This window comes from Equus caballus, chromosome 14 (genome assembly GCF_041296265.1).
Source record: "Equus caballus isolate H_3958 breed thoroughbred chromosome 14, TB-T2T, whole genome shotgun sequence".
Lineage (NCBI taxonomy): Eukaryota > Metazoa > Chordata > Mammalia > Perissodactyla > Equidae > Equus > Equus caballus.
The window spans coordinates 20,412,744-20,424,560 of NC_091697.1; the positions used below are offsets into that span (position 1 = coordinate 20,412,744).

Sequence of the window (11,817 nt, forward strand, 5' to 3'; positions counted from 1 at the left end):
ATGAGGAATTACCCTTTCACCACACAGTGGGAGAGGGGTGACCCACAAATAGAAACTGGGAGACTAGAGAAAGAGGAAGGGGGAATAGATGTTGAACATCCAAATACCCACGAATGTCCACCTTCGGTCCCAATGGACTTCACACCTCATCTAACGTTCCCAACCAAGCCCCTGTGCTCACCACATCCCTCATTTCATGTGCTGCATCCAGGCTTCTGTGAAGTTGTATTACTCACTCTGCCTGGAAGCCCTTCCCTCCTTTCCTACCTGCAAACCTCTACTCATTGTGAAGACCTGTTGCATTCACAGGGAGAGCTGGCTTCTCACCAGGAGGAAGGATCCATTGGGGGACCAGCCCCAGGCCGTGGTCTGTACTCAGGTGCAATGAAGAGCTGATGAAAGTTCTTTCACTCTAAGCAGCTCACCTATCATCTCATAGTTTTGCTTTCCTCGTGGTCTCAACAGCTGTTGCATCAACATTTTACCTTTGAAAACAATTGTTGAAAAGGAGCCCCAGCTCCTCCTGCCGTCCTCTTGCTGCGTTTCTGTCTCAGGAAGTCTTCCACGGCCTGCCTCACTTCCAGCAGAGTTAAGAAATTGCTACATTCTGTCTTCATTTCCCACAGGTTAATTTGTATCAGTCAGGACTCCTTTCAAAGGTGATGGAAATCTACTCAAATTGGTTTTCTTGGCTCATGAAACAGGATTCTTGAGGGTACCCAGTGTTAGGACTCAGGTTCTCACAGGCAGTCATCAGGGATCCATCTGTCTGAATCAGTCGTCAAATGCTGGGTAACAAAGCACTCTGAAACTTACAGCTGAAAACAACAACAATCAATGATCATTTTTCAGTTACTAAAGTTCAAGAATTCAGGAGAACTAATGTTATATGTTAATCACATCTTAATAAAAAAAATTCAGGAGGAGCTTAGTTGGATGCTTCTGGCTTGAGATCTCCGTGAGGCTGCATGCCAGATGTCGGCTGCAGCTGCAGTATCCACTCTCAAGGTGGCTCATTCACACAGGGGTCAAATTGGTGCTGGTTGTTGGCAGGAGGTTTTACTTTCTCCCCACAAGGGCCTCTCTGCAGGGCTGCTTAAGTGCCCTCACCGCATGGCAGCTGGCTTCTCCTCTTGATCCAAGAGACCAAGGCAGAAACTACAATGCCTTTTATGACCTGGACTTGGAAGTCAAACATCATCACTTCTGCCATATTCTATTGGACACACAGAACAGCTCTGAGAAGAGACTATACAAGGTCATGAATCCCAGGAGGTGAGGATCAGTGGGGACCATCTCGGAAGCTGCCTCCCCCAGCGTCCCTCCACCCTTCCTTCCCTGTTTGCTCTGCTTTTCCTACACGTAGGCTTCATTCTCAGGCAAGCCCTCCCCAAGCAGTGACAAAGATGGCCTTCAAAATCTCCAGGCTCACAGTCTTAGTGCCCACAGTGGGAAGAAGGTACCTTTTTCCCAAAAGTTCTGACAAAAGTCCCAAGTCTGGCTCTGATTGGCTAAACTTGTGTATATGCTTATTCCTGGACCAATAGCTGCAGTCTAGAGATACCATGCTCTGATTGGCCAGACCTAGGCCACACCCTCAGCCCTAGAACTGAGGGTAGAGTTGGCAGCACCAAGACTGATGGTGGGGATGAAAGAGGAGTGGTTCCCAAAGGAAAAGTCAAGGCGTAGTTACTGAAGCAAGATAAATGGTTGATGACAGGAAAAACAACACATGCCCACCCCTTCTCCCTCCCTTGCGCTCCAACTGCACATTTTAGCACCCCTTGGTTTACCATTTTTCCCATGGGATTATTTACTTTCTTGGTTCACTTTCTGTGGTAGAATTCTAAGATGGCCCCCAAGATCCCTGGTGTATGCATACCTTCTCCCTGCTACTCAATCAAACACTAATCTAGATGCTTCTGTAGGAGAATGCTGCAAATGGAATTAAGGTCCCAAATTAGTTGACCTTAAGATAGGGAAATTATCCTTGGTGGGCCTGACCTAATCGGGGGGGGGGGGGTGGTCCTTAAATGGGATGGGGTTCTTCCTGACAAAGGAGACTCAAAGTGTGAGAGAGACTCAATGTAGGGGAGATGCTCTGTTGCTAGCTTGAAAGATGGAGGGGGCCACAAGGCAAGAATTGCAGGCAGCTTCTAGGAGCTGAGAGTGGCCGCTGGCTGACAGCCTGCAAAGAAACAAGGACCTAAGTTCTACAAACTTAAGGAACTGAATTCTGCCAACGACCTAAATAACCTTGGAAATGGATCTTTCCCCAGATCATCCAGAGAACTCAGGCTTGAGGTACCCTGAGCAGAAAACCCAGTCACGCAGTGCTGGACTTTCAACCCACGGATTTCCGAACTAATAAATGGTATTGTTTTAAGCTGTGAAGTTTGTGGTTAAGTTTAGACACCAATAGAAAACAAATACACTTCCCCATGGACTCAAAAAAACAAAACAAAACAAAAAAGCTGAGGTAGGGAGCTTTCTTTGGGTACTCTGAAACTCCTCATCCCCAGAAGGACCCGGAACATAAGGAAAACATAAGTCCCTCTGCCTGCCTCCAGGCCCACTATCTGGGAAAGAGGGGGAGCCCTGCTCTTCACCATCCTGCCTCTGCCCGCCAACTCCCAACTGCCCCCCTTGGTCCCTACCAAGGGACTGCTCTGCTCCGCTTTCCACAAACAGCCGATACTCCACCAGACCCAGGAGGGCAGCTCAACCAATCGCTGCTTCCCAGGCCTCGGGGACTTTGACCCATTCTATTGGTCTGGACTCCTGGACAAGCGGTTAGACCCACGAACAGACACCATGAGGGCTCTGCTGCTCCTGGGGTCCCTGCTGGTGAGCCTGGAGTTGGCACTTTCGGTGAGGGCTGTGGGAACCAGGAGGATGGTGCTGGGATGGCCCTGGAGGTCCCTATCAAAGCCTCAGCCTCTGCCAGCGGCCTTCTGGTCCAGGTGACTGGAAGGCCTGTTTGGAAAGACAAGGCCAGCCCATAAGGCCCAGGCAGAGGAGGGAGACAGCCAGAGCTGGTGGATATGAGGACACAGCCTGCATATCTGGGGGCGGGGGACCTTGAGGAGACAATGGGAGGAGAATGGAGGGGTGCAGGTCTCGTGAGAAAGTCTCTGCATTTCCCGGCTGTGAGAGGAAGCTGGGGACTACCATGTGATCAGGGGCAGACTATGACTTATGGGGCAAATTCCCTGCCCTCTTCTCTCCCCGTGTAGACTCCATCTTCGAAAGCCCCCAAGAAGCATAAGCACATAGAGGAGGAGAAGATGGTGGGTAGGTAGCCTGGCGCCCCCCTCCTAAGAGACCCTGGGGCTGGAGTGAGTATGGTGGGGAGTGCACAGGTATCAGTCGCGGGCCCTTGGAGCGAGGGGAGGGATCCCGGGCACTCTTCACTCTCGGCCCCAGAGTTGTCTGGCTGGTATTCAGACCTGAGTGCTATGTGCCAGGTCCTGTGCCCATGGGCTCTGGGGACCCAGAGTGATAGTGAGCTGTGTGCTCCTTGAGGTCAGGGCTTGGGCTGTATCTGAGTGCCCAGTCCAGCACCTGCCAGTCTTCCTCAGTTTCCCCACCCTCCCCCCTTCTTTTCCTTTCCTCGATGTAGCTCACAGGCATCAGTCATGCCACACACAGGCCAGGGACCTCTGGACTCTGAATTCCAGCTTCACCACTTAAGTGCTGGGTGACTCTGGGCAACTGACTTGACCTCTCCAAGCATCAATTTCCCCATGTGTAAAACCAGGCTGCTAATAGTAAACCTCTTCGGGTTGTGGAGAAGGAGAAATGAGTTGTTGATCCAAGTGAGGCACTCAGCTCCCAGTCTGGTGCATGGGAAATGCTTGAAATATATTAGCATTAGATGGGGGATGTCAGTCATCTCTCCCCTCCTCAAACCCTGGCATAGCTCCCCATTGCCTTCACTCTTCCAGGTACTAAATATTTACCTGGATGGACCCTGCTCTGGTGAACCTGGCCTGCTGGGGTCAGGCCCAGCCCCTTAGCACAGCTCCACAACAGCCCTGACTGCCTCAGCCTCCTCTCACTGTCACTCCACACACAGTCAATCTGCTCTCCTCCCTCTTGCCTGATCTAACCTAGGGGCCCTGCCCTTGCCTAATCATCTACTTAGGGTCCTCCTCCTGCCTGTCCATCCCGTTTGCATCTTAAAGGCCCATCTCATACCCTCTCTCTTCACTTACTGTCCTGTCCCTGGTTTGGGCCCCAGCAAGTGCCACTGTGTCTTTAACAACAAAATAACAGCTACTGCGTATGGAGCACTTACCACGTGCCAGACTCTCTGCTTTGTTTCATGGGCATTATCTCATTTAAGCGTCACAACACTCCTCTGAAGTAGATACAGTCGACTCATCTTATGCAGGACAGTCACGTTCCATAAAGTCACCGCGAGCACTCAGTTAGCGTCTATTGGAGCCCTGCTCCCAGAGGGCACACAGGGCTTGGTTTCTGTGAGCTCAGATCGCCACGGTCTCATCAACTGTCAATACCGCACCTTGTTTTATGTGTGATTCTGTTTAAAGACACCTTGCTTACTATATGTCGTTGATTCATTAATGTAGAACTCACGGCCAGCAGCACTGTAACTCAGGCCTCCTCGTCTGACACACGGACACTTTCCCTAAGGCCGTTACAGCCCCTTGTGGCTGGGAACACGAGGCAGCACTTTAGCACTATATTTGGGGGCCACTTTCAACAGTGAAGTTATCTGTCAAAAGCACAAATTTGGAAAAACGTGGCACCAAAGAGACCGTGAAAAGGACACCTGTTGACAGTAGGAGAGCTGAAACAAGAAGCAGGAGTCACCTTGTGTGACCTCAGCTGGGAATGTGCACTTCGGGCAACTCAAAGTTTTCACCACTCTGTTCACGTCCGTGAACAACAGTGAAAGCACCTCGAGTATTAGTTTGGGGATTAAAAATAAATTTCAGCAAGAAGGCAGATTTTCAAATACAGAATCTGTGAACAATGAGGCTCGGTTGTACTATTTCAAAAAAAATTATAGTAGCAGGAGTTTTGTCTTTTGTGTTTTTCTTGGCAAGGAAGATTGGCCCTGAGTTAACATCTGTTGCCAATCTTCCTCTTTTTGCTTGAGGAAGATTGTCACTGAGCTAACACCGGTGCCAACCTTCCTTTATTTTATATATTGGATGCTGCCACAGCATGGCTTAATGAGTGGTGTGTTGGTCTGTCCCCAGCATCAGAACCTGCAAACCCTGGGCCATCGAAGTGCAGCGTGTGAACTTAACCACTATGCCACCAGGCCAGCCCCATAATGGCAGTATTTTTATTGTAAAGTTTAGAAATGCAAAGAAGGAAAAAGTCCTCCATAATCCACTATCTTCCAAAAAACCACTCTTACAAATTTTGAGAATGTCCTTCTAGATTTCTTTTTTATGCAAATGTAAATATGTTTGTACAAAAATAGGACCATACTTGACATGCTGTCTTTAACTTGCTTTTCTTCACTTAAAATTGTGAATACCTTTCTGTACTAATATGGATAGATCATTAAGAAATTTTTTTTATTGTGGTAAAATACACATAACATAAAATTCACTGTCTTAACCATTTTTAAGTGGACAACTCAGTGGTATTAAGTACATTCATAATGTGCAACTATCACCTCCATCCATCTCCAGAACTCTTTTCATCTTGCAAAACTGCAACTCCTTGACTGCACTGTTACTGTTGCCATTTTACAGATGAGGAAACTAAGGCTCAGAATGGTCAAGTGACTTCAACATTTATCAAGTATTTATTAAGTGCCTACTTCATGGCAAACACTCTTCCAGGCCCCGGGGCTACAGATTTGCCCAAGGTTACACAGATAGTGGTGGAGTCAGAAGTCCATTTCAGCTGTCTGACTCCAGAACCCAACTTCTTAAGCAGGATGCTGTCTTGCAGAAAAAGGATTTTTCAAGGGTGTGTCCTTTTTCCAACCAGACCCCGAGGGGAGGTGCCTGGGCAGTGGGGCACAAGGAAAGTGATCAAGGAGTGTGTTCTCCCTGCAGTTCTCACTGTCACTGGGGAGCCCTGCTACTTCCCCTTCCAGTACCACCGGCAGCTGCACTACAAATGTACCCACAGGGGCCGGCCAGGCCCACGGCCCTGGTAAGACGACCCAGAAGAGGTTGGAGCAGGGGCCTGGGGGACATGGCCTCTGCCCATCCTTCTTCCCAAAGAACCCTCCTTGGAGAGAGGAGGCTATGATAGGGGAGGGTGGGCCAGCCCCCTGGGCAGAGCAGGAAGCCTCACCTCTTTCTGCAGGTGTGCTACCACCCCCAGCTTCGAGCAGGACCAGCGATGGGCCTACTGCCTGGAGCCCAAGAAAGTGAAAGGTGCTGCCCAGGGCCCTCTCCTCGCCCCATTAGTCTCCTGGGTGTCATCAGACCCTACACACCTGTGATTCTGGGCCCACACAGCCCATTCCTTCCCTCCGGAGGGAGAAGTTCTGGGAGGGGGTAGCTCCATTTTGCAGGTGGGTAAACCAAGGCTTGGAAACTTGGAGTATCAAGGTCACAAGACAAGCAGGTGCTAGTAGGGACTTGGCCTGTATCTGACTCAGGCTCCCCACTCTTCCTCCCACTGTGCATCTCTCAGACCACTGCAGCAAACACAGCCCCTGCCAGAAGGGAGGGACCTGCGTGAACACGCCAAGCAGCCCACACTGCATCTGTCCAGAACGCTTCACTGGGAAGCACTGCCAGAGGGGTAAGGAGGTGCTGGTGGGGGGTAGGGTGGGGGGTGACTGGGGACCAGGAGCAGCCCCCTGCCCCCCAGAGGTCTCTGGATCCCTGGAGACTTGGCATGGTCCCAGCCTCTCCTGAGACCACTGCCCCCTTTTGTCCCCAGAGAAGTGCTTCGAGCCTCAGCTTCTCCAGTTCTTCCACGAGAATGAAATATGGTACAGGCTTGGGCCAGCAGGCGTCGCCAAGTGCCAGTGCAAGGGTCCCGATGGGCACTGCAAGCCGCTGGCAAGCCAGGGTGAGTGGATCGATAGGGAACTGGCCTGGGAAGAGGGCCGAAGGTCGGGAGGAGAAGGGGGCAAGATGTCAGGGGGTGCGCCAGTGGAAAGAGGAGCTCTCCCCGGGGTGTTTGGGCCCAGGGGTGGCTCAACGTGCTCCTTCTCCCAGTCTGCCGCACCAACCCGTGCCTCAACGGGGGCCGCTGCCTAGAAGCGGAGGGCCGCCGACTGTGCCGCTGCCCGGCGGGCTACGCTGGACGCTTCTGCGACGTGGGTGAGTCAAGGTCTGCCGGGAAGCAGGAGCCCCGCCCCTATATGGGAAGGCCGTGCGGAGAGGGAGAAGCGAGAGCCGGGAAAGAACAGGAGACGGCGGCGGGAGGCCATCCCATCAGCAGGCTGCAGGGAGCCCCGTCTCTCCCCAGACACCGAGGCAAGCTGCTACCACGGCCGCGGGCTCGGCTACCGCGGGACGGCGGGTACTACGATCTCGGGCGCACGGTGTCGGCCGTGGGCCTCGGAGGCCACCTACCGGAACGTGACTGCAGAGCAAGCGCGGAACTGGGGACTGGGCGACCACGCCTTCTGCCGGTGGGCCGGGAGGGGCGTCCCCCTCCGCCCCGGGGCCCTCTGGGGCTCCTCACGCTCCAATAGCGCCCCTTCTGTGGTTACAGGAACCCGGACAATGACACCCGCCCGTGGTGCTTCGTGTGGAGCGGCGACCGACTGAGCTGGGAATATTGCCACTTGGCACAATGCCAGGCCTCAGCCCCGGCGGCGCCCCAAATCCCGCGTCCGACCCAGGTCCCCTATGGGCACCAGAACCTCCCTTCGCCCTCGATTTCGGCATTGCAGAAGCCTCAGCCCACGACCCCAACTCCAGGTAGCTGGGAAGGGGTGGGAAGTCCGAGCAGAGAGGGCGCAGGGCAAGCTAGATTCCAGCAGATCGTGGGGCTCCTTGTCCTCAGCCTGGGCTCCTCTCACAGGCTCGCACGCGACGCCCGAGCCGCCGAGTCATCTGCCCGGGACCGGTCTGCGCGGCTGCGGACAGCGCCTCAGGAAACGGCTGTCCTCGCTGAGCCGCATCGTCGGGGGACTGGTGGCGCTGCCCGGGGCGCACCCCTACATCGCCGCGTTGTACTCCCGCCACGATTTCTGCGCCGGCAGCCTCATCGCCCCCTGCTGGGTGCTGACCGCGGCTCACTGCCTGCAGAACCTGCGAGTACCCGCCCGCCCAGCGCCCCGCTCGGGACCCTAACTCCTCTCTCCTCCGCGCCCAGCTTCCCTCGACGCCCGAACCCTTGCCCTACCTCCCCCCACGCCCCACTTTCTCCCCACTCCCCTCCAGAGCTTCCAAGGAGGAAGCTGAAACCAAGGAGAGGACTCGGGAGCCGGAGGGTCCCCCTCGACTCTGAGTGCGCTTTCTCTCTCACACCCTGCCCGCAGGCGGGCGCCGGAGGAGCTGACGGTGGTGCTCGGCCAGGACCGCTTTAACCAGAGCTGCGAGCAGTGCCAGACGCTGGCCGTGCGCGCCTACCGCCTGCATGAGGGCTTCTCGCCCACTACCTTCCAGCACGACCTGGGTGCGTGGGAGCGCCCCCTCGGGTACCTGGGGAAAGGGCGGGGAGGGCTTGAAGTCCCCCCGTCCCCCTCTCACGCTCCTCTCCGCCTGGGTTAGCTCTGGTGCGCCTGGAGGAGAGGGCGGACGGCAGTTGCGCCCTCCTGTCGCCTTTCGTTCAACCCGTGTGCCTGCCCAGCAGCGCGGTTCGCCCCGCCGAACCGAAGGCTGCGTTCTGTGAGGTGGCCGGCTGGGGCCACCAGTTCGAAGGTAGGCAGAACGGCTGGGGGCGGGAGGGAGACCTCTGGCCACCAGGATAGGCAAGAGAAGCCCGCAGCTTTGGTGCCACCTGGGACAGGTGGCTCTGACCTGGTGGGTTGTGAGGACGTCCAGGGCCCTTGTCTCTGCAGTGCGCTCCTCTAGGGCCTGGGATTTGCCTTTGGGGGTCCCCAAATCTCCTCAGGGGTACAGAGAGAATCACACTTTCTCTTGCTTCCCTCTGAGCGCTGGGCCACAAGGGCTAACTAGGATGCCGGCCACACGCTCCATCAAGCTGGTGGGCAAGGTGCTGTGACACTGGATGGGAAGTGGGGTTCCACACAGTCCTGCTTCTGCCCTGTCCATTCAAATCCTGGCTCCACTCTGGCCTCAGTTTCCTTGTCTACACAACGGTGTTAATGGCAACTCCCTGCCTCTCGGGCTTGCTATGAGGGAGGCGAGAGATTAGTGGGTTTGGAAGAGTCTGGCACAGCCAGGTCCTGCGGCAAGTGGAGTCCCGAGAGTGTGAGGAAAGCCGTCTCCGTTCACAGGGGCAGAGGAATTTTCTAGCTTCCTGCAGGAGGCACAGGTGCCGCTCATCCCTCCTGAGCTCTGCTCCACTCTGGACGCGCACGGGGCCGCCTTTACCCCCGGCATGCTATGTGCTGGCTTCCTCGAGGGCGGCACCGACGCATGCCAGGTGAGGCTTTGGGCCTGCTTGCCCCTCTCTTTCCTTCCTGTCAAGTCCTGGCCCCAGGCCAAGAGCTCTGAGCCTCATGTCCCCGACCCAGGGTGACTCCGGGGGCCCACTAGTGTGTGAGGACGAGACTGCAGAGGGCCAGCTCATCCTGCGAGGCATCATCAGCTGGGGCTCGGGTTGTGGCGACCGCTACAAGCCGGGTGTGTACACAGACGTGTCCAATTATCTGGGCTGGATCCGGGAGCACACTGCTTCCTGACTGCCCAGGGACTCGTCTTTCCCCCCTGGGCGATTGTGGAAGGGGAGGGTGGCTGGGGCATGATCATGGACAGCAAGGATTGTGTTCCATCCCCCCAGCGCCATCAGCCCAGAGCCAGGCATGGCGTAGGCACTCAATAAAATGCTTTTGAAAATGCTTGAGAGGCACAGATCTAAAGAGGTCTCACTGGTTAATGCCAAGACAGTAAACCGGAGAACGACTCCTCCAAAGCCCTCAGAGAGCAGGATCCATTTAAATCTTATGCAAGATTTAGAGTCACGTCCAGCTGACTGTGTGCCGAGCCTTGTGCATGGTGACTCCACAGATTCCTCACATGAAACATTCATATTTCAAGTTTATAGAGCAGCAGTTCTCAACCTAGACTGTATATGGAATCACCTGGGAGCTTTTTGAACCTGTGCCCAAGATCCATCTCAGATTAAATCACTATCTCTGGGCAAGGGGCAAGGGCAGTGGTATGCTTTAAAAACTCCCTCGGAGATTCCACGTGCAGCTGAGCTTGAGAACCATGGTGAGAAGCGCTCAAGGTTGACACGGTGGTGTGGACCCTTAGGGCTGTCTCTGTAGAAGACCCTCGCACCCTCCCCAACTTGCCTTAGAGCGTGGGCCTCAAAGTGTGGTTCCTGGATGGCGGCGGGAGCAGCAGCAGCGTGGCCAGGGGACTTGTTAGAAATGCATGTTCTCTGGCTACATCCCAGACTGCTGACCATAAACCCTGGGTTGGGGGGCCCAGCAATCTGTTTAACAGCTTTCCAGGAGATTGGGATGCTCCCCTAAGTTTAAGAACCACATTCTGGGGCGTGAATGGTTACCAGGCCCAGAGGTCTGGCTGTGCAGACATGGCATCTTTCTTTTTGTTCTTAAACCCAAGCCTACTGTGCTTGATGGGCCATTTAAGTTGGGTGGGGTTGTTTTGTTTGTCTTTTGTTTTTTTTTGAGGAAGATTAGCCCTGAGCTAACATCTGCCAATCCTCCTCTTTTCGCTGAGGAAGACTGGCCCTGAGCTAACATCCATGCCCATCTTCTTCTGCTTTATATGTGGGACGCCTACCACAGCATGGCTTGCTAAGCGGTGCCATGTCCGCACCCAGGATCCGCACCGGCGCCGGGCCTGAAGCAGAACGTGCGCGCTTAACCGCTGCGCCACCCCGCCGGCCCTAAGCTGGTTTGTTGAGGGTTATTTCGACGATTAATACGATTCCCTCCTTCAGTCTAACTTTAGGACTTCACCAGGTGTAAGATACAGCCCCCTCCCCCCACATACACACTCTTCAGCGTGGGTAGCCGCGGCGATCTCTCCGTGACTCAAGGTCACAATCCTGCCCCCACATACGTCATAGTGCCCCGCGTGTTCCAGGCACGCAGCGCAGCCAGACATCTCTCAGAAGTGCAAGGTGAGGGGTGCACTCTGAACTGGAATGGGCGACTGGAAAAGCTACATAAGTGCGGTGCTGCGGGACCAGCGCGTTGACGACGTGGCCATCGTGGGCCATTCGGACAATAGCTGCGTGTGGGCATCGCGGCCCGGGGGCCTGCTGGCGGCCATCTCCCCGCAGGAGGTGGGTGTGCTGATAGGGCCGGACCGGCGCACCTTCCTGAAGGCCGGCCTGAGCGTGGCGGGCCGCCGCTGCTGCGTCATTCGCGATCACCTGCTGGCCGAGGGCGACGGAGTACTGGACGCACGCACCAAGGGCCTAGACGGGCGCGCCGTCTGCGTGGGCCACACTCCGCGCGCGCTCCTCGTGCTCATGGGTCGGCGGGGCGTGCACGGAGGCATGCTCAACAAGATGGTGCACGGGCTGATCCGCGGGCTGCGTGCGCAGGGCACCTAGCAGGACAGCCAGGCGGCGCCAAAATAAAGTCTGACCTGGGCGTGGCAGACATCCTCTGGTTGCGCGGCGCGTGGGGCGGGGGTTGTTGTAGATGAAAAAAACGGGTCTACTTGAAGATCTCTGCAGGGGGTTACCTTGGTGGAGGTGGGGCGGGGAGCGGGGCGGGGAGCGGGGCGGGGGCGGCTGGGATTG

The 11,817-nt window shown here is 55.3% G+C and overlaps 2 protein-coding genes across 2 annotated transcripts; both read left to right on the forward strand.

Moving 5' to 3' along the window:
* The first annotated feature begins 2,520 nt into the window (after window positions 1-2,520).
* Window positions 2,521-9,949, forward strand: F12 (coagulation factor XII). The gene is made up of 14 exons (XM_001917092.5): window positions 2,521-2,871; window positions 3,237-3,294; window positions 6,048-6,147; window positions 6,304-6,374; window positions 6,637-6,747; window positions 6,889-7,020; window positions 7,170-7,274; window positions 7,423-7,588; window positions 7,672-7,880; window positions 7,984-8,215; window positions 8,444-8,580; window positions 8,676-8,825; window positions 9,365-9,513; window positions 9,605-9,949. Exons 1-14 carry the CDS (start codon window positions 2,815-2,817, stop codon window positions 9,770-9,772), a joined length of 1,845 nt encoding a protein of 614 aa, XP_001917127.2. The 5' UTR covers window positions 2,521-2,814; the 3' UTR covers window positions 9,773-9,949.
* A 1,186-nt stretch (window positions 9,950-11,135) lies between these two features.
* On the forward strand, window positions 11,136-11,672 carry PFN3 (profilin 3). The gene has a single exon (XM_001916654.5). It carries the CDS (start codon window positions 11,212-11,214, stop codon window positions 11,623-11,625), a length of 414 nt encoding a protein of 137 aa, XP_001916689.1. The 5' UTR covers window positions 11,136-11,211; the 3' UTR covers window positions 11,626-11,672.
* Window positions 11,673-11,817: the final 145 nt, after the last annotated feature.

What these genes read in the sequence shown, in the direction of transcription:
- F12 (XM_001917092.5), top strand. Translation starts at nt 2,815, where the DNA reads ATGAGGGCTCTGCTGCTCCTGGGGTCCCTGCTGGTGAGCCTGGAGTTG. An exon ending in GCCTGGAGTTGGCACTTTCG is followed by an intron (nt 2,872 to 3,236) that starts GTGAGGGCTGTG and finishes CTCCCCGTGTAG; the next exon opens with ACTCCATCTTCGAAAGCCCC. An exon ending in GCGGCACCGACGCATGCCAG is followed by an intron (nt 9,514 to 9,604) that starts GTGAGGCTTTGG and finishes TCCCCGACCCAG; the next exon opens with GGTGACTCCGGGGGCCCACT.
- PFN3 (XM_001916654.5), top strand. Translation starts at nt 11,212, where the DNA reads ATGGGCGACTGGAAAAGCTACATAAGTGCGGTGCTGCGGGACCAGCGC.